At 49.1% G+C, this 22,627-nt stretch overlaps 1 protein-coding gene across 1 annotated transcript in view; it reads right to left on the bottom strand.

The window, feature by feature from the left end:
• The window catches only part of ADCYAP1R1 (ADCYAP receptor type I), a 101,361-nt gene extending 85,393 nt beyond the window's left edge, over window positions 1-15,968 (bottom strand). The window contains exon 1 of the mRNA XM_084785490.1: window positions 15,812-15,968. Coding sequence (XP_084641616.1) covers window positions 15,812-15,868 — 57 coding nt within the window. The 5' untranslated portion in view covers window positions 15,869-15,968. The remainder of the gene's footprint in view (window positions 1-15,811) is intronic.
• Between the last annotated feature and the right edge of the window lie 6,659 nt (window positions 15,969-22,627).

Raw genomic sequence — 22,627 nt, forward strand, 5'->3', positions numbered from 1 at the left:
CCAAGCCAGAAGAACAGTTTCTAGATGAAGACCAGCACAGCAAGTGAAGATTTCACACAGGAGTTTGCATAGTGAGACTTCAAGATCTTCTGAGGCCTCACAGCTGTCCAGGCCCAGAAATGATAAAAGCAAGATGCCCCCTAGCCTTGAGGGAGAACTACGCCAATACTTTGAAGAAGACCATGGTAGCTCCTGCACTCCCATCATTTGGCAGGAGGAGTAGGGAGACAAAAGCAGAGTGGCCTACAAAGTGATACCCTGTGTCAAAAGTTCAAACAAACAAAAGAGGTTCTGGGGATAAATGTTTCTAACCGCCCCCCAATCTCTGTGCTCTGAAACATTGTTCAAGTCAAAGACATCTTCAGGTAGACTGGACCTGCAAGTGCCGTTTCCAGGAAGCCAGTCTCAGTCGCTCTAGAAAGCAGTGTGTTACTGAAACAAGGGCCCAAACCAAGGAGGGAAAACAAGAGAGATCTGGGGTGTGAGGAACTTAAACAGAAGGAAGCAGGAAAGGAGCTGTTTCTTGAAGATCAGTGTCCTAAGACACACTGGGGTGTCAACACCAGCATCTGCAGCTTCAAATAAGAACAGAGGAAGTGAGTGAGGCAGGCATGTGAGGGAAAAGAGGACCGGCACTGACAGGCCAGATTTCAAAGGAAGATTCCTAGACAAAAGACAACAGGCCACAAGAAAGGGATTTGAGGAAAAGTGAGCATTGTATAAAGGAGACTGAGGCCTAAGGTACAACTGGATTCCACAGTTGCTTTTGCTCAACAACAAAGTAGCTTGTTGAGAGAGGGAGGGAAAGGCAGCAAAAAGGAGATGAGGAAGTTAAGTTTTATCTGCCATTAAAAGGTAGACGCATGAATGAAAGAAGCCATGCATACACCTACTGGGGAAAGTGGAGCTAAATACGAGAGGAAACGGCCAAAAGAATTTAAGGGTGACTAGAGGTGAGACTGAGTGTGGAGACGGGAGACCAACAGGTGCCATCTTCACTCTGAGCCTTTAAAAATGGGCTGAGGCTAGTGTAAAACTTTCAAGACTGTGTGGCCACAACACAGCTCAGCACACAGTAGATTTTCAATCGTGTGTTTGGAGGGAAAGACCCTTGGGACTGGATGATTTGGGAGAAGGTGGGGAAGACTAGGCTGGGCATGGAAGTTGGCAGAGGAGGTCAGCCAGCAGAGAAGATTCCCAATATCTGGACTGGGAAACCCTGGGTCTTGGCGGCCTCCAGGATGAAAATGGTTTCTTTATGGCATCAGTCCACAGTTGTTTAAGTTTCTGCACAAAAGTGAGCTGCAGTAAGAGCTCCATATAGATAGAAGAAGGAAAGCATCACACTGGGCACCTTGGTGGCGTCTCACTCGTCCATTGGCAGGTGACTTTGCTCCAGTCTCACGAATGGGACTATATTGTGTCCTGACCTTCTCTTGCAGCTGAATGTTCTTCCTTCCTTTCTTCTTTCAAAGCAGAGGGCTGGGTCCTCTCGCACCTGAGTTACTGTGGCGCTTTCACAAGTCTAGATTCTACTTTAAGAGCTGCAGACTGCTCTGGCCAGGGAAGGGCTGTGAGCTTCAAGGTCCAACACATTAGGCAGGAGCCACTTGCTTTCAGGGGCCACAGGTGCAAGGCCTTTTTTCTTTTTCTGCTTTAAAGTTTGATGTTTGTTCTTCATGGATTTTTAAACTAGTTTTTAACTTTTCAATCATGATGTTAATAAAATATTACAATAGCCCTCCCTTGTGCTTTCTGTGGTTTCAGTTATTTCTACTCAACCACAGTCTAAAAATATTAAGTGGAAAATTCCAGAACTAAACCACCTGTTCTGGGTAATGAAATGACATTGATAGCGTTCAGCTCCATACACACACCGGGGACCAGGGATTATCCCTTGGTCTAATGTGTCCAGTGTGTGTATACTACTGCTAGCCTACTGGCCACTGAACAGTCAGTCATGTTGGCTATCAGGTCCACTCTCATGGCACCACATGGCTTGTCTTCCAGAACCCTCTCACTTCATAGCCCAACAGAATCCCCAGCACCATTCCTTTCATTTTATCTTGGCACCTAGACATCATGTCACCCATAGCATCATGGGATATGTGGGCCTGGTACACTAAGATATTCTGATAGAGGAAATGACTATGGCCTTATAATTTTATTGCAGCATGCTATGACTGTTCTCTCTCTCTCTCTTTCTCTCTCTCTCTCTCTCTCTCTCTCTCTCTCTCTCTCTGCTATGCCTAACTATAGGATAAGCCACGAACAAGAAGAGCTACTGTTCTGAGCTTGTGGTGTCCCTTGAGTGTTTTGTGATAGGCAGGTGAGGGTCCACTATTTCTAGGACTGGGGAGACCCCACATCTTTGCTTTATACTCTGCCAAGGCTTCCTAAGAAGCTCCCCCAGCACTGAGTCCTTCATGCAGCAGAAGTCATTAGGGAAGAGACAAGAAAAGCATGCAGAAGTCAAGGCATCCCTGATTTTTGGAAGCCTCCCAGGGGAAATCGAGCAGTGGCCTGACTGTGTGGCTTACTCTGTGCTTCCTATAGGCCATTTCGAGAGGAACAGAGAGACTCTGCTGCCCCTGCCTGATGCTAGGAAACTTCTGTGGAGGAGAAAAAGACATCTGTGCAATTCTGTCTTTCGGGAAATGCCATCTAAATAGTCCCTTGATAGAGAACCCTTCCTTTTTCCAAGGCAGTAAATTAAATGCTTGCTCAGTGATTGCTGGGATTTCTAGTGCTCATTATGGTTTGCACTGGTTTGAGGGGAAGTATGAAAAAACTAATTATCATGTGCCACTCGCCAGATGCTATGCAGGGCTTTGGAAAGGCTATCTCTGTACTGTCTCAGGCCTCCGCAAGAGACAGATGTCACAGTCACTCTCATTTTACAGATGAGAAAACTGATGGCCAGAGAGGCCAGGTCACCCAGCTGGTGATGGAGAAGATGAAGTTAGATGCCTGTAATTTCTACCACTGTTCTTGCAAGCTGTCCATGATCGGTGTTTTACTGCACTGAGTGAGTATACACCTTCTAGACTCAGCCTCTGGGCCTCAGTTTCCTTGTCTGAACAGAAGAGATCTGAGAGCTATGATGATTCTAGCCCTGGGGCACCTGTGGTTGAAGCATCTGGGTCAGTATTTCCAGCAGCCACATGCCCTGATGTTCTGATTCTGAACAGACAAAAGCAAGGAAAACAGTCACCTGCAGGCTACATGTTTGGTGCTAGGATCTGAGATAAGTGTCAGTGGATACAAGTGTAGGAAAGACCTTGGTGCCTTCAGGACCATAGTTCAGAGGGACCCATGGCTACTTGAAACCTGAGAGTCCTCTCTCTTGGTTCTGAGGGTCCTGGGTCAGCATCAGGAAAGTGGAGGTTGTGCAGAGTCCTGCTGTGGTGGACTCTGGGTATGCAAGCCTGCCTGAGGGTCCTAAGGTAATAGGGCTGGGAAGGACTTGACCCTCAAGGATCCCTAAGGGTTCAGGAGAAAGGAGCCTAGGGAGATTCTAGATCCATGTCTCATTATGAGGTTGGAGAGGGGAAAAAGGGTAGCCTAAGACCCAGAGTGGGAAAAATGTTCTTACTGGCCCATGAAAAGCAGAGATGGTAGGAGAAGCTAGTAAACTCCCGTGCAGGGGAGACTCTGATGGGAAACTGGACCCATCTAGAAACTCAGGCTCACCATGGTCTTTTGGAAGGGACCTAGAGGCTCCCGGAGTTAGCATATGGCCCAGAGGAAGCTGCCACTCTCCTTGAGGAAATGGAGTGGGTTGCTGTGTTCTCTGAAGCCTAAGGGAATAATGAAAGCCTGAGTATCCAGGAAGCTTCAGTCACAGCCAAGAAGGTCCCCCTGTCTGTTGACCAGTGGTCCATCCAAGGATGCTTCCTTCTTCCTCCATAGCTAGCTATGACTAAGACTGGATCAGTGACTGAGACTGGAACCCAACCCTTCTAGGAGAATGGGAAAGAACCCGGAGCACGTTAAGGACACCTGAAACCTACTGCAATGCATGGTCCCTCCTCACCTATGGGGACATGCGCAGTGGCCCCATCTTCTTTATGATGTGTCTCCCCCACCTGGAGATCAGCACATTTGTACTGTTATCTACCCTTTCCTTGTCTTGCTGGGAAACCCTGTGGTCACCAAACAAGATTGCAGTTCATCTCACATTGGGGCCTCAGAGAATAAAAGAACTACGGTATCATGTGGCTCTTTGGAGACTTTGCACAGAGACCTGGGCAGTCCACCCTTGAATGAGAGTGAAAGGCTTATCTAAGACATCCTTCTCTGGTGGTCTCAACTCTTGGGGATCACATGGCCCCTCGCACTCTTTGCAATGGGATAGATTCCCTTAACCAACTTTGCTTCAAAAATGCCAGAGTTTTGTTCATTTCAGGGCTCTAGTCACCACATGACATATAGAAGTCAGGAGAGAAACGGCTGACCATATAGGCATGGGCAGACTCCCTTTTAACTGATAATGTCAGAACAGAAGGCCCATTCCTGCTCTCCCTTCCTGTCTCCTTCCTTTCAGAATATCTTGGTCCCCAATTACTCAGAGCTGCAGGAGGCCTGCCAGGGAAGAAATTAGAGCTACACATCAGCTTTTCTATATTTACCACCTGATGGCCAAGGAGGATCTATCTTCTGCACAATTAAATGAAAAGAGTTTTAATATCAGCAAAGCAAAGGACTCTAGCAACAATGGAGAATTAGGTTAGAGGCAGCAATTGGATTAGTGCCGAGCTGCAAGTGAAATGAAGACTTGGACACGGGAGTGTTATCCTTCTCCTGTGACAGGCTCTTCCTTGGCAAGGGTGGGGGAGGGTCTGGAATGGGGGGAGTTGGACTGGATTCCTGAAGCTGGCCCAACTCCCACCCCTAGGGATCAGAGGCCAGAAGAAACAACCTTTCCCAAATCTGCTGTATAAGAACAGCTGAGGGGATACACTGGTGGCCATGGAAACCACTCTGGCACCCCATACCATCAGCTAACACATCCCCAGCTGAGAAACAGACCTCCACAGGGTCCTGTCATTCATCCCTCCTCCCTGGGCTATCATTTTTCCCCAGGACCACTGCTGCCACCCTCTATCTTCTGTCTATTCTCTCTTCCGGTCCAAACTAACTACACAGTATGTCTCCTTGAACCAGTCTCCATCCCTGGAGGATGCAGTAGGAAGAGGAAGCACATATGTTCCCAGGTGACAGTTCCTGTGAATCCAACAAAGACATCACAGGGGCACAGACAACTAATGTCCCCTTCTTTATCTTTGCCATTTCTCAGGTTGTTTTCCTTGGGCTTACTAAATAGGGAGTGTCTGGCTATCCTCAGCTCCATTTAGCATTCATTCAGGGGAAAGTGGCACACAGCACATGGCTCCTGGTTGCCTTTTCTCTGGCCACTGTTTCTGGCCTGATTGCAAACCAAGGGCCTGGGCTAGAAAACAGAGCAGATGCTTCCCACAGCTGCAGAAGCGTGGGTGTCAGGCCTTGCATCAGCCCTGGGAAGCATCCTGGCTTGTTCCGCCCCATAAAGACACACTATCTCTCCGAACCTCCAGACGGAAAACTCCACAGCCAACTGGGTCTTATCCATTCACCTACTTAGTGACACCACGTCCTTCTTCTTAGCAAAGACTTCCAGAAATAGTCCAAGTTTGTTCAAGTTGACGGGAGTCATCTGGAGAGTACCAGGAGACATTAGTCATGACCTCTCAGCCCCCCACATCTGGCAGGCCCCAAAATCAATCAGGGATCCTGCACTACTATTCCAAGCAAAGGAGGAAAAATTGAAGTTCAGGAAATAAATGGTCTCTAAACAAATAATTTAGGCAAGTAGATATCTAAACAAATAGATAAGACTGAACAGGACTCTCTGATCCCCAAAGATCAGAGTAACAAAAGATCAAAAGTAACAAACAGAGCAAGTGTCTTGTTGGGGCTCTATTTGTTGTTGTTGTTGTTGTTGTTGTTGTTGTTGTTGTTGTTGTTCCAGACAGGATTCCACTGTCTCTTTGTAGACCAGGCTGGCTATGAACTCACAGATATCTGCCTGCCTCTACTTCCCCAGTGCTGGGATTACAGGTATGCACAACCACGCCCAGCTAGGGCTCTACATTTTTAATCACAGAAAAACATACGATGAATACAGGGTATGTTTCTGGATATTCCACACCAAAAGCAAGGAAGGAAAAATAATTTTTACAGACCTCTGGATGAAAGCCTACTTAAATACTAGATAAGTAGATGTAGACACCTCTGAGAATTATAATAGAGCCACACAGTCATTCCTCAGTAAGCACGTGGTCTTTCTTCGGAGATACCCATTGGATACCAAAATCCTGAGACCGTCAAGTTCTTAACACAAAATGGCATAGTATTCATGTATAACCTACATAAATCTCATATACTTAAAACATCTCTGGAATTCTTATGTTACCCAATATTAAATAAATGTCAGGCAAATAATTGCCATACCTACCAGAAAAACAAAACTGTGCATGACCAGACTGGATAACTTTTCTGGATATTTTCCATCCACACGGGGCCACTATAACTCTCATGACGTTAGCGGCATCACAGAAGCCATTATACGATAAAATCTCTTCATGGACCTTACAGGGACCACTGCATCCATGTTGCTTCATGGTACCCTAGACGTCACTGTATTGCCTTGCTTCATGGGTGAGAGACACAGCAAGTCACATCTCAGCAGGCCATGATTCAGGTTGCTCGGGATTGTCAATCACTTGGCTTGAGACACATTAGACTGCTGCAACAAGAGGCCCTGTGTCGTAGTGGTTCCAAGCTACTAGCTTTTATTTTGCCATGTATCTTTTCTATCATGTGTCACCTGGACCAGATCTGTGTCCTACACAGATAGCTCAGCCATTTTTGAAAATATCTATAGTACTTGAGGCCTAAAGGAGAAACCCATTTGATACCATCCATACTGATTTCTAATGTTTACATGCCCCATTTCTCCTCCTGTCTCTCATGTAGCCACAACTAACCTCTTGTGGGCACAGAGGGATTTCTACAGAATGACAGCCAACTGTAGGCTGTGGTCCTTTCTACTATCTCTACTCTATAAAGCAACCAGAATAAGAGACCAAATATGAGCATTGTTGGTGTGGTTTAAAAAAAAAAAACACTTGATAAAACAGAGCACCTACCACTGTGCTGTTCAGGGAGGTCTTGATGCTTAACACATCTACAGACTTCCTGAGGCATCTGTGTGCCATTGTTCATACTTTATCCATCTGACCTTTTTATTCATCCCTATAATCAGTAGTCCTGTAAGGCTTGTCTTCCTCATCCTGACTGCTCCCTATTCCTAAACAAGAAGCAAAATCATTCTTCTTTACAGTCTAGTGAGTGTCCTAAGGACCTCTTGAGGGCAACACTTAACATCTTGGGAGTGGTAGAGGTACTTCTTGCATCACATTCCCATCACACCTGAACATATTGTTCTTTCTTCTTAGCATCTACTGCTGCTAAGAACACACCACCACCCCCTAACCCCCCACATCCACCCATACTCCCATGGCTCTCCCACCCCCACATAACCCCACCCCCACCCACCCCCACACCCTCACACCCCACCCACCCTATACCCTGTGCCTCGCCTTTCTCATAGATAAAGCAGTGGGAGAAACAGCATTGCATCATTGGGCTTTGCTGAGGCTTGATGAAGATGACGCCACTGCTACATTGTTTAGCACGAGGAGTCTGTAGTGTCTAGAGAACGAAAGGGTTAGCTATCTTTAGAATTATTCCATGGACATTCAGCATCCCCCTCCTGCACCTGCCACATGCAAAGGTTTTGTGAATGACGATGCCCAGGAATGAGCTGTGTGTTTATGAATTCTTCCTCAAAGGCTTTCTTCTGGATCAAGGAACAAACCAGGCCCCTCCCGCCCAGGACTGCCCATGAAGAAGCAGCGTTTGGGCCTTCACGGATCCATCTCCTTGCACTGACAATGCTGCATCTGTGTTTCTCCTGCCTTATTGAAAGCAAAATTCTCTTCCGGATGCTCCTCATGGATACAAGAGGCTCCATTTGACACAAACACATGGAAATAATAAAGCAGACCTCTGACCCTAGGATTTGTCTTTTCCCAGCGGAGTCCTGGGATAACGGGCTTTTCGTGTGGGCCATAGGCACGCATGCCTGAGACCAAGAGCAGGATCATCATCAAATAGCCTGACTCCTAGATGACCTATCTGGGGCCACTGTAACAAACACGCCAGTCAAGATGTTTCCATGACCAAAATCTGATTCCTCATAGTTCTAGATGGCTAGAATCCCAAAATCAATGCTCTGTCAGGCTGTGCTCTGAGACCTCAGTCTTTGGCTTGTGAGTGTATTTCTTTTTCCACATCGCTTTCCTCCCTTTTTGTCTCTACCTCGATCACCTCTTCTCAGCCTGACACCAGCATATTGGCTTAGAGCCTCCCCAGGGATATCCCTTTACCTTAATCACGTCTTTAAAGTTCTCATTAGACTTCAGCTAGAGCACCTGCCCGCCACGCATAAGAGCTCAGGTTCCACCTCACTCAGCACTGCCAAAAACACAAGGAAAAAGTTCTACATCTCAACGAGCACATTCTAACCGCTAGGGTTTGACAGATCAAGATGCGGATTTGCGGGGAGACTGAATAGCCTGGGATCCCGCGGGTATAGCGGTTCGGTTCCTTCCATCTCATGTAAGGTGAGCTCAGCTCACTGCCCTGCAATCTCACTTTGACCCAGCTCCTCCAGCGTCTCTCCAAAGCTGGCCTCCTCTCCTGCAGGAAGTCTCCTCCCTGCCCAAGCCGCATCCTCCTCCCACATGGCAGATGGAGCCTCTCAGCCTGGGTTTCTGTGGGGAGCTACTTTCCCAATTGCCCCACCCCCCACCCCCCACCCCCCACCCCACCCCCCGGGATTACGGAGGGGCAGGAGCATGCTGAGAAGCGAGGGCAGGAGAAGGGCTTAAGGTCTTGTGGTGTGCAGGGAATGACCGGGTAAAAGTCGGACCACCAGGACCTGAAGGCTGTGTTTGAGATTCGGGCGTAGGAAGGTACCTGAGTCTGTTTGTCTTTCTTGCCCCCTTCCCGGGCCTCTTCAGCAGGAAAGATGGCTACCAGATGTTGTGGATGTCCTGGAGGACTCCTTTGCTCCCAGTCCTGAGAGGGTCAAAGGGAAGCCCTGTAATTTCTGGGTGGAGAAAAGCACGCCTGTGACTTTCTCCATCCTCACCCCTGCTGGAGCTTCGGATGCCTGCTGTCTCCTTCTTGCCTTGACAGCTTTCTCTTTTGGCTGTGGGCCTCACAGCTGCAAGAGACTATGCTGTGGGTGAGAGAGAGTCAAAGGCAGGGGCTGATTAAGTCCTTGGGGTCTGACAGTATTTGTTTATATCAGTGTGTCTTAGTCACTGGAGCAGTTTCTGGCACACAGGATAGCAGAGGCTCAACAGAAAATTTTAAATACCTGAGAGAAGGATTAACAAGCATTGTCTCCGATCTTGGTGTGTAGAGATGGGGAGTCCCCTCTGTGACCCAGCCGGGGGCAAGGGGCATCCCTCGAACACCAAGTGAGAGAAAACAGGAAGGATCTGGGTCCAGAGAGCAAGGGCAGATAAGAAGTTCTAAATACTACTAGCCCAGTGAGCATGCTGTCACTGAGCACGTGAGGTAGCTGCCCAGACACCAGCAATACCAGCAGCTACCTCAGAGTCTGCTTTGGCTCTCCTGGCTTGACTCTGGCCCTGGGCCTCAGTTGAGCCCCGTCCCTTTGTTTCCCTCAGCTCCTAGTCTCCCGTACAGCAAGACAGTATCTGGCTCCTAATGATTGGGTTTCTCTTCAACCTTGGGAGATTCTGTCCCAAGAAGGTAAGCTGTGGTCTCCTCGGAGACGTTCAGAAAGGACTGCCCATTCCAAAGGGCAAGGGGGAGCCTGGGAGTTCAGATCCTGTAAAGGCTGCAGTGAGAACCAGCTTTGCCTCGACTCCCACGCCTCCAGCCAGCCCTGCAAGCCTTAGCAACCCTGAGTTGCACAGCCCCAGGGGTGCTGAAACAGCCTTGAGGGCTTCACAGGGTCAAGGCCATGGCATTCTCTTGGGGGAACCCAGGCTGCTTGCAGGGGCTCCAGAGAACACATGTAAAGCAGTCGGAGGACCTCAGGCTGGGAGGTGAAAGGTCTGCTCTCGGCCCCTGCCTGGATGCAGATTCCCTGTGTGGCCACAGTCAGGCTGCTGTCTGCCTACTCACTGGCCCAGGTTCTGAGTTCTGAAGCACCAATTCTGTATCAGTGGTGCCCACAGAAAGGGTGTTTTGGTCAGGCACATAGCACTGCAGCTTATGCCCTTAGCCTCCCCAGGCTGTGAGGTCTGGGAGGGAAGGGCAGATACCCTTTGTCTGGCCCAGAGTGCTCCATGCAGGTTTGCAGCAAGAAGTATGGAGCCAGGTCCTGTACCAAAGCAGGATCCCACAGAGGAAAAGGCCATAGCCAAAGAAGAGCATCAGAAACAGATGGGCAGTGAATCTTGGCTTCCAGGAAGTTCGAAAGGGATTTTTGAGGAAGTTACAGGAGAAATCGGAATTCCAATCTTCTTTATGTCTCTTGTTATCTAATTTTATTTCTAAGCATTTTCTGTCCTTTTTTTTCCGTGTCACAAATGCCGTTTCTTCCTTATGATAATGGTTTATTTGGCATTTATAATGTGTAAGCCATGGGACAGAGAGTAATTAAACATCACCACAACTTGAAGGTGAGGTCACACCCGGAGTCTTGCCTGCAGAGGACACATAACTGGCCTATGTCAGTGGCCAGTACATTCTCATTTCCCTAATGCCTGCCCTGGACACACTGAGCAAAGACATCCACCTTTTTGGAACACATATTCCAGTGAGGTAAAACAAGAAAAGGCTACATAAGCCAATTAAGTTGCATTTCAGTAGGAAGTGACACACAGAAAACTGCAACGTGAGGAGATGGCATAAGTCCTGCCTGAAGGAGCCATCTGCTCAGGAGAGCTCACTGAGGTGAAGGAGTGGCCCATGCAGACATCTGAGGAAGTGGCTGGTGCCAGGACCCTGGATCAGGAACAGAAAATAGAGCTGAATGCTGGAACTAAGTCAATGAGGTAAAAGCAAGAGACGGTCCTGAACGGTCGGGGGCATGGCCTTCCGTGTGCTCCTCGACATTTTGCTTTGAATGAAGTAAGGAGCCCCATGAAGGCTTGGCAGGTGATGGAGTATGAATGGCAAAGGCAGCAGGGGAGGGGTTAACTAGCTGCTGTGTTACTTAGTGACTCCACCCTTCACTTAGGCCCCACTGAGGAAGGACCTATTAACCCTGAGTATGGGACCTATTAACCCTGAGACAGTAGCCTCGAGCCAAAGACACGGGCAGGAGAAAGAAGGAGGCAGGCCTAAGGAACAGCCAGTGCTGAGCTCTGGAGGCACTGTGAGGAAATATGAGTTCCTGTGGTACGTCAGCCTCCAGACGTGTGGTGTTCATTCGCCTCCAGATGCTCACTGTGGGTTGAGTGCCAAAGAAGAGAGTAGCAAAGTCCTGGGGGTGACTGAGTCTGGGTGCAGAGATTGCTCAATAGACCCTACTGGAGCCAGGCAGGCCCCCCTCAGCTGGCCCACTCCCCCTCAAGCCTCCAGATCAGCAGATGAAACTATAGCCTCTAACCACTAAGACCAACAGAGGCCCTTAGTCCTTCCAGGGAGCAGTGCTAAGGGAACTCTGCGGAAGTCATGGTTCAGGAAATCATGGAGATCACCAAGGAGATGAGGGGGTGAGGGTCAGGCCCACACCTGGCTTAATCAGGGTGCCTGGAGCTCAGCACATAGAGAGCTGGTGACCCGGAGCCGAGCCCAGGAGCTGAGACTCTGGGCAAGCAGATGAGGTTCTCTGGGTCTCAGTTTCTCATCTATGGAATGGGCCGAATATTTCCAAACTTCATGATGAAGCTTAAAAAGGTGAAACGACGGGTCCTAGAGATAACTCGGTGGTTAAGAACACTCGCTGCTTTTGCAAGGGACCCAGGTTCAGTTCCCGGGACACACGTGGCAACTCGCAACCATTGGCCTAAGCTCTTGGGAGTGTACATGCCTAGCCTGTCATTGTCTTTTCCATGCCTTCACAGGGGCATCATGGGGGCCAAGCAAGCAGAACCAGATAGCAGATGTCCAGCATGAGGCTCAGCTTAGGGTGATGCTTCAGGACTTCTGAAAAGGGAGCTTTCTGCTGAGTAGGAGCCATCTGTGGGGGCTAAGCAGAGTGAGTATGTACAATGGACATATTCAGACATATTCAGAGAGGAGACTGCACACTTTGCTGGCAGCAAATGGTCACATACCATTGCCACTTAGCTGTGCACAGATCATGGGGCTAGCTGCCTCTTCCCTCACCTGTGAAGTAGAGCTGGCGACAACTGCTCAGTGAGCTCTTCAAATGCTCTGCGTGCATACAGTTGAGTCCTAGAACAACGCCTGGCACTAGGATCATTTTTTATTGCTCCGTCAGATGCAGCCAATCTTTGGCAGCAGGCCAGCAGATTGTGTGCCAACAAATGCCATATGGGGCCTTGGGCTAGCACTTTTTTTTCTCTCCGTAGCCTCTATGCTGATGATCCAGGTTCTCCTGGGGACTGATGGGTAGGAGTGGTCTTATTTTTAACCCTCTATCCTGCCCTGGAGCCCCTTGCAGACACCATCCACTGTCCATGAACAATAGACTCACTGGCTTGGAAGAAGATTCCTTGACAGGATCAAACAGGGGTCTTTGCAGAGACATAAGATGCTAGTCATGTCCTCAGCTGGAAAGCCTTGTCCCAGGTTCCCTATGCGAACATAGAGAGGGCTGAGCCTATAAGGTCCAAAGGGGCCAAGCCTAGGAACACAGCTGAATAGACTGGTTCTTGGTTCACTGATCTCCCTAGAGAGCTGTGTGGGCTTCCACTGAGCCATGCTGTAGATCTTGGGGGGAAATGATAGAGCCAGGAGGGTTGGTTTTGGACCCCAGGGTTTCTCCCTGGCACACTTTGCACCCAACGGCCAAGTCTTAATGGCCAGAGAAATCCTTCAGGGCCCTCACTGCTCAGCCACACAGCACCCAGAAGAGAGCTTGCCTTCTCCCTATCCAGGTAGCACCCTACTGTCAGGCAGCCCTGTCCTTCAAGAGATGAAGTGACAAGCCTCACTACTCAGCCTCAGGGAGGCTTAGTCTCCTCTCAGAGGCAAAGAGGACCATTGCTTACCTTCTAGGTAGCAGAGAGGGGTGTCAAGTTGTGAGAACGGGGAATGAAAGGCAGTGTGCAGGCAGCCAACATGGCCCCTGGCATTTGGCAGTTGTGAGCCAGATCAGAGCCAGACTCTCTCCTGTTCTCGCCTCTCAGCCAAGCTCTGTCCTCCCCAGAAGTCCCAGCTCCCAGCAGAGACTCCTCCCCGCAGCTTCTTCCAGGAGCCTGCTCTGAGTAGATCTTGTGGTAACAGCCTCAGCCTTAATTTTAGTTCTGGGCTGGGTAATTTCCCGTGATTACAGGCCCTGTCAGTATAGCGAGCACTCCAGCTGCTAGCAAGCCAGCAGGCCTCTTCAGGGCAGGGCCAGGCACATGCTCACACACGTGCCTCACCCTCAGGGACACATGCTCCCTCTCATGTGTGTGCGCTCACATGCACATCCCTACCCTGCACACTCACATATACATGCATGCACACTCAAATGAGCATTCACCCTATTCTGGACCAAGACCCAGGGGTCCACAGCCAAGCTGTGTATACATGGTCTGCACCATGTTCTTCTGGATAGAGAGAGCTCTCTATCACACACACACACACACACACACACACACACACACACACACACACACACTATCCTCTCCCCTCATCCCCATAGCAAAGGACAGTGACATCAGAGATAAAGGGGCACTATGGGACATGGGCTTTTGTATAGACCCCCACTTTCCAGCCAGAATCTCTCTTTTCTCTGGGCTTTCCAGGCTAGCACTAGAAAGTGATGCCCTATTCCTTTCCCACTATGTGCACATGCTTGTGTGTCATTGGGCATTCTTGATGCTTCCTTGGCTAGTCTGTCCCAGAAAGAACATGTGCTGGAAGATCCCAAGGTGACACTGTCAGAGTTAGGGAGACCTTAAGAAGTGGAGCCACATAGTACATAATTAAGTCAGAACCATTCTTGGAAGCAACTAATACTGATATTGGGCAACAAGTTGATTCTCAAGAGAATAGTGGTGCTACAAAGCAATTCCTGATATACAGATTTCCCCTTCTGTCTGGCCCTAAGATATCTCCATCCCCTTCTGCCAGTGCTTCCAGTATAATGCACCCAACATGGGTTGAGGTAGCCTAGAGGTCCTCACCCAATCTGAGGCATTGACCCCATGCCCTTGGGCACCTAGAACTGTGAGCTAACTACATGCCTGCCTTTGACGAATCACTCAGCTTCTGGAATGTTGTCATAGCCACACAGAACAGTTTAAGGTAGACACCTGCTATGGATCATGACTAGGACCCCGCCCCCCCCTCTCCATCTGTGGCTACAGCTTTAAGTGAGGCAGAGGAAAGACTGTCCATCTATATGGAATGCTTCAATAATATATAGTTGCTCCTCACCGTATATGTTTCATATTTGTGAACTACTGGCTGTCTAGCCCCAAAGTCGACACCGCTGCACTTCTACAGCAACTCTGAAATACTTGAGTGTCTTGACGCATAGTGCCCAGCCACATGAGAAGCCACCCTCCCTTCTTGTTTCAGGGTGTTGTTACTTTTAAAGAGAGTTGTCACCAAGATCTGTTTTGTCCCTATTATGTGGGCTGCGAAGGACAAGAGGGCCTCAGTTTAGGGTCTGCAGGGAGCCTGGTGCAACGTTGAGAGGGCTTATACATGGAAGATGGTATGGGTTAGGACATCCTGGTTAGAATGGCTTGGATGATCCTGATTGGTTGGCTGGGCTGGGGAGGTGGGGGATGGAGATGTGGAGTGACTGCTGAAGTGTGGAAGAACTGCTACTAGAAAAGCCAACATCTGCCAAGTTAGGAGCCAGGCTAGAAGAGCTGGGTGGCCATTTGTGCCGATATCTTATAGGACAATCACACATGCAAATTTAAGTCATTTTAGGGGACCACTTAGACAAATCTGCTGTTTCTTATGGTCTGCCTGATAAGGCTTCCTGGGCCCACATGGCATCCTGGAGCCTTGCTCTCCATCCTATCACCTTCTACATGTAGTTTCCTATGCTCCAGCACCTTCTTGAGCTACTTCTATATGGAGACAGTTGATCATGGAGAGACCCATCTGTTGAACAGAATCTTGCCTCTGCCTCCTTGCCAGGCCCCTTCCCTGGATTTCCCCCTCTCAGGACATCCCCATAGCTGTGTGACACAATTCAGCCACCCTGAAAGCCTACATCTCACATGGGTTTTTTTTTTCTCCATCCCCCTGCATCCTTGAGACAGCACTAGGTTTAGAGCACTTATCCCTAACTCTGTGGTATCCCCGGGCACAGCCTGCTTGAGGGTGGCAGAGCACAGATGGTATGGAGTCCAGGCTCCGCATTCCTAATTGGCTGAGAAAGGAGTTTCCAAGGGTGGCATGAGCAGAGGGCAGAACTATGGCTTGGCCCGTCTGATCTATGCTGAGCCCTTGATGTGGAAAAGCTGGCTTCAGAGACTAGCACATAGCAAGGCTGCTGGCTGAGTGGCTGAAGGCCTCCAGTGAGGAGTTAGAGGATGAGAAAAACCCTCACACTCCACCCAGGCTGCTCCTGTCTGCTTACCTCACATCGTGATATCCAAGGCCACTGGATGTCTAGGAGGAACTCTGTGAAGGCCATCTGTCCGGCAATAGCCCAGAGCTACACATGCCAGACCACGCCCAGCAGAGCTGGGGACCATGCCGGTGCCATGGCGATGCCATCTCGGCCAGCCTTTCCCAGCCTGGTAACCATGGGAATGTACTCAGGGCTGCGGCTGCTTATGCAATGCCTCTGAGGGAGGGAGACTCATGGACCCACCTACTTGCTGCTGGCAAGCCAGAGCCCCAGGAGAGTCTGTGAACATGGATGTCACCCACCTGCTACTCCCCACTGAGGGGCAAGTGGAAAGCCACACATTCTCATCATGTGCACAACACCCTGCCTGGCTTAGAATGCCCCTGAGGGGAAGAGAGGGCAGGGAAGAGAAAGTGGGGGCAGAGAAAAAGTCTAACTAGCAAGTAGTTGGTTGTCTACATACAGAAAGGATCCAGCCACCTCTGGCAGCCCTGGGGCCCAGATGTTTGGTACCATAGAGGCAGGACAGCTGCTTTGTGTGCTATTCTGGTTTTGTTGCTCTGAATCTGGGAGCTGGAGCCTCCCAGAGAGAAGACCGAAGAGACGAGATGAGCGTAAGCTTGAGAGACAGCCAGAAAGATCACTGTCCACAGGAAGAGGCTCATTCACATGCGTGAGCCAACCAAAGCTGACAGGGGAAAAAAACATCCACCCTACAGTTTCTCATTAAGTCCAACGCCACAATCTGTCCTTAAGGGCTCTAGGGCCAGAGCCTCTGGCAGCCCCTGAAGCTGCAGGGTAAAGCCATCACAGGTAGCATCCAGGAGCAGGACTCTAGTACACAGGATTCCTATAACAACTGCTGCTTCTCCGGGTCCTCACCCTACCAGTCCTGTCTTCCTCTTGGTGCTAGCACCCCCAGCCCACTTCTTGAGGCTTCCTGGCATTCTGCAGAGTTCAGGAGACTCTGGCTCAAGTTCTCTTAGCCCCTCGAGCCCCGTACTTCATGCCCAGGTTAAAGGTCAGCACCCTGGCCTAGCAGTCCCCTCTCTGCTTGTCTCCAAAGTGCCCCCTGAACTCCGCACAGTCTCTTCTTTCACTCTATCAGGACCTCAGGAAGCAGGTGCATGCATAGACCCTCCTTTCCTCCCACGGTTCCTCCTCAGCATTGTACTCCGCCCTGACAGTGAGCACCCGGGTCCATGTCCCACTCAATCAGCATCCTTCCCTTCACTCCATGCCCACTGCATAAGCTCTCTTGCAAATGTACCCAAGCCTCTTATGCCCTGTCTCTGAGAAAACCTAGGCCGGCCTTCTCTACTTGAGGTACCCAAATTATTAACCCTGACTGGCAGTCAGCCATGTTCCCTGTCCTCCTGTTTTGTGTCCTCCAGATACTATCATTTCCCATCTCTGTACTTCACAGGATCACTCCTGCTATCTGGTCCTCCCGCCCCAACTCCAGCCAAGCAGGGATCTAGCCATCACGATGAATCAGGAGCCAGTGACCACCTCCCTCTACTGCCCACTCTCATGCCAAGCCTCATGTGCCTCTGCTGCTACCTGTAGGCAAAACCCTTCTTCCCAGCTGTGCCCCTACCTGGGTTTTTGGTCTTCCTCAGTCCCCTGCAACCTTCCCTCAATTGCACCTCACTCACTCTTAGACACCAGCAAGCAGTTCCACCCCCATCTGAATGGAATTTGTGCCCTTTTCTCTCAGAGCCTATAGCCACATCTGTTCCGATCCACCGGGACCCAGAATTGCTTCCTGTTACCTAGGACGCCCCCTCCTGTCCAAGGCACGCTTCAGCCAGGAGCTGCTGCATACACTGCCCCCACTTTCCCACGGCCCCGTCACTTCTCAGTACCCTTCTGTCTGGCTCCCACGTCTGCCAATCCTCTGCCAAATCGGCTCTTGCTGCGCGCGGTGCTGCCAAATCCTGAGTGCGCCTCCAGCCTTCTCTTGAAGGACTGCTGAGCCGCGCTCAGACCCTTCGCCAGAAGCTCCTTGCCACATTCTTTGTTTGGCCCCATGATTCCCTGTTCATCTGCTTTTCCTCCCACCTCCCTAGATGTTCCTTCTCAGTCTCCTCGGGAACTCCGGCTTCTCAGTCAGACCCAGGAGGAAGTCGAGCTGGTGCTGTTCTTCACGAAGTGGCTTGGCCCATGCTCTTGATATTGAAACCCAGTCATATCCTAGCAGCCACGATTCCCAACTCCAAACTAGATCTCTTTCAACCTCCCTGCTCCCTGCAGCCCAGGGACCTCCCACGCACACCTCGCTGGAGGTTCATGGCTATCCTTATGTTTCTGCTGGGACTGATTGCCACTCTCCTCTGAAACGCTGTCCTCTCCATCTCTATACACACCAGGAAACCTCTGAGAAATTTTTTTTTCACATGTCAACACCTTTTGCACCTTGTACTTTAAACTGCCGTCTCCCCATTCAGAACCTCTGATTTGGACCTCACTGCCTTCAGTCGAGTCTTCTGCCTGAAATTCAATCTGCATGCACCCGCTGGAGAAGGGCTGCAGGAGCTGCTTTATTAAATGCATAAGCATCATCATTTCAGACTCTGTTGGTAGCTCTTGGGATAAAACCTCTCTCCCTCTTGTGGCTTTCCTGGCACTTTGCAATCTGGGTATGGCCTGGCTGACCTCACTTTGGTCTTCCCTCACTGAAATTCATGCACTGTACCTCTTTCCAGTCCCCTAAGTGCCAAGCTTCTCCCTGCCACAGAGCCTTTGCACACACTGTTTTGTCTACATGGGCTTCACCTAGCCAGTTCTAAATTAGCTTAGCAATGCTTCGTATGGGAAGCCTTAATTTAAAATAAAATAAAGAAAAAAAAAGCTCCACACTGTGTTTGGTCTTTCAGACGCTTGTTCTCTCCACATTTGACTTTTCTTTGGCTTACTTATGGCTAATGCAGTCATTAGAGTGGTCATTTGTCGCCTGTGCTCAACACCTGTCACGTGAATGGCTGGTCAGCTTGCTTGGAATGATGCTCCCATGTTGGAGGCACTTGCTGCCTGAGGAGGATCCTGCTGGTTTCAGATAGCCCTCCCTTTGTTCCAGGACCCTCCCTCCCCTGCCCAGCAGCTTCTTCTTCCACCAGCCTTTTAGACTTGCCGACTCCCAAGCCAGATCCTGGGAATCTGGATTGCCTAGTACCCAATCTTAGCCACAGTTCATATGCCACCTGGTGGCCAGAGTGAGCATTGCTGCCACCCCAACGCACCCCCATTCAGTGTCCTTTCCAGACAAGGGTTCTACCATTGAACTATACACTAGCCCATCCAGTGGCCCCCATGAAAACCTGTAGACATCACCTTTTAGCCAGCCCCTCCTGCCACAAAGGGAAAGCCAAGATTCAGAGTTCCTCAGTAAAGAGATCGGCCATGAAGCTCCATATGCAGACATGTTCTAAGTCTACAAAACCCTGTCAGAGAGTAAATTAAAGAGGTGGTAGGATATGAAGCTTAGAGTAAAATTGGAAGGGACCAAGAAGCACCCATAATAAAACTCCCTAGATTCCCCTAATTCCCAAAGTCACTGTTTCCACCACAGCTGACAGTATAAGCTTCAATAGGCAAATGCTACCTAGCCACTAACTAGCGTTTACTGCCATGAACCATTAACTAGCAGTTAACTTCCCACTAACCACTAAACACTCAGCGCTGACACTACACTCTAAGTGCTAACACTAACTAGCCCCTCACCACTAATTAATCACTAATATTAACACTAACCAGCTAAAACTAACCAGTAACCAACACCACTGCAATCACTCTACCAACAGTGCCAGTACCAGTCAGAGTTTTAGTGAAAGGTGTTTCCATGGGAACGGTGTAGACAATCCTTCCTGTTGTCACTGTCAAGCAAAAACGCACTAGACCAGCTTTGCCGGGGAGTAGTCTACATTGGTGCAAGGACTGAAGGTCTAGGAGAATTGACTCAGGAAGTCTCTGTTCAGTCTGAACCCCTCCTTTTTAAATGCTCATGAATAATTGCATGCAAGAGAGTTTGTCACCACCGTCCTTTACTTTAAAAGAAGAGAAAGGAATAGGGGGAGGATGGAGAAGACATAAGGGGAAGAGGAAGAAGAGGGGGAGGAAGGAGAGGAAAAGGAGAAGTAGGAGGAGGAAAGGGAAGAAGAGGAGGAGCAGGAGAAAGAAAAAGGTAAAGTCATAAATAACCAACAGCTAAGTAAAGGACATCATAGAGATTTTGCAAATTTCATGGCAGAGAAAAGATGTCAGCAAATGTCCTGCAGCAACATCCACTAATCAGTTTTGAAACGCACATGAAGGGAACACATGTGTCATGGCGCCAGGCATGTCAGAAAAGCAGGGAACAACTTACCTCGGATCGGTTCTCTCTTTCAAACTGAACATAGACAACAGAGATAGAACACAGCTCACCAGACTTGTGAGGTCAGAGCCTTGCATTGCTGAGCCATCTCACCAGCCTACTTAATCATTTTTAGGTAGTAGCTTTATTGAGATATAATGCACAAACTGGAAAATCATCCTTCTACAGTGTACTATTCTATGATATTTTTGTATATTCATAACTACTGTAATCTGATTTCAGAATCTCCATCACTTTAGAAAGAAACTTGAGGCCAGTAACAGTCACTCCCATTTCTCTCCCTCAACCCCAACAGCTTCCCATCTACTCTTACGATGCTCGACATTTTACACAAATGCAAGTGTTGTGACTTACCTCTCTTGTGGAGCAATGTCCTAGGGAATCTGTGTATGTAGAAGGAGCTTTCTGGGACAGAATGAACATTCTGTTGTATGCACATACTGCAATTCATCAGTGGGAGGGCGTTTGGAATTTTCCCAGCTCCTAACATGGTTAAGAGCATTCACATACAAGTTGGCTTTGGCGCATGTTTCTGCTTCTTCTGGTTCACACTTGGGGGTGCATTTATTAGGTAACAAGTTTGAGGAACTGGAAAACATTTTATCAAGTAGGCAGGTGGCCATTTCACACTCCCAGCAATAACGTGTGAGCTCTACTCTCTCCACATCCTCATCAATATTGTCCTAGATGTAGCCATACCTCTGTGGATTTATTTGCATCTTCCTAACGACTGCTGATACTGACCGTGCTTTGAACGTTATTTTTAAGCATAAAGACAAGAAGCAAACTAACACATATATTGTGATATCTAGATGTTTCTGAAATGCAGAGGGAAAAAACTTTCAGGAAACAAGAAAACACGATGTATGTCTTTGCATATGAATATAGCTGTCTTTTATGTCATTTGTAATCCTTTCTGTGGGCCCCAAATAAATGGTGGCAATGATTGTTAATTACTTATGTGACTAGAGACAGAAATGCACAGTGGCTTTTGGGAAGGACCACACTGATTTTGACATTTGCCTGCCACCTGGCAAGGCAGGAGCCCTGTAGCAGGACATCAAGGGCTTCATACAACTGTACCCCTTTCAGAAGCCTTCCAGAGTGTGAGAGGAAAATGCCAACCTCCCTCATTAGACACACCTGCACACCAGCAGGCTAGCCTTCCCACATTCCCAGTTACACAGAAAAGGAAGCCTGGATGGGAAAGTTGGCCAGGCAGGGTGATCAGATCCTTGCTACTGCAAAGGATTATGGGGCATCCCAGAGCCAAGCAAACCTGGAACAAGGGAACCAGCCTCTGGCCATCATCCCAAGCAGACAAGGAAGGGCTAGATAGAAGGGGAGACCTGGGCTCTTAGGGCAACAGGAGAGAGAGATAGGGTGGGCTGTGTAGCAGGGCCATGCTTTCTGCTATGGTGGAGTTGAGTTCCGCAGAGCATGGCTGCTGTGGTAGACCAAGTAAAAGAGCAGTTGTATGCTAACCTAATACCATGTACACTTCTTCCTAGCCCACTGAAACCCTCCACCCCATCAGTCAGCACACAGGTCCCAGAGGACAGTGTCTGCTCTCTGTGCCCCACCTCCTGCCAAGAAGGAGGATGGAAGATGATGGAGGTCGTGTGGCATCAAGGGAACCTACATTGAGAGAGGTTGCTGGCAGTAGGCTCAAACATAAAAGGGCATGCCTTAGTAATTGAATGGGAAATGCCCTCTGTAAGTTCATATGTGTGAAAACTTGGTCCCTAGATAGCACTATCCCAGGAGACTGTAGAATCGTCAGAACGAATGAAGCCTTGGTGCAAGAGGTGGGTTACTGGACAATGAACATTGTGGGTGATAGCCTTGCCTGATTCTGGTCCTGGTCAGAGCTGGTACCTTCCTGGATGCTGATGCAGTGAAACCAAGTGTCTCGTACTCCTGCTGCCCCAGGTATGAGATGTTTCCCCAACCGTGCCGTTCCCACCATGGTGGACCATATACCCTCTCAAACTGTAAGCTAAAATAAACTCTCTTTCCCTCAAGTTGCTTCTTAGCAGCATTTTTTTTTCTCATGGTAATGAAAACGGTAACGAACCCAGGTCACAAATAGAAGAACAAAGGAGAAAAATGTAGAGCTAAGGACTGCCCCACCTCCCAGGGAAAACAACAGCAGTTTCCAGAACAAGCCCAGAAGGCTAACAGATATAAGAAGAGCTGTTTACACTTGTTTAACACCAGGGAAAAGGGACCAACAGCATGCTGCCACTTTACACCCGTTTAGCTTGTAAACAGTGAGAGAATGGAGAATGCCAAGAGCTCTTGGGGCTGCAAGGAGCGCCGAACAGCAAGGGCTGCTCGGGTGCTAACTCACAAGTGCAATCTGTCACGACTGAATCATCTCAAAGTGAGGTACAACTGATGCCCCAGGGTCCTTTTCCTGGTGTGAGTCCCAGAGAGAGACTTAT

This window comes from Acomys minous (genome assembly GCF_964271855.1).
Source record: "Acomys minous genome assembly, chromosome: 6".
Taxonomy (NCBI): Eukaryota; Metazoa; Chordata; class Mammalia; order Rodentia; family Muridae; genus Acomys; species Acomys minous.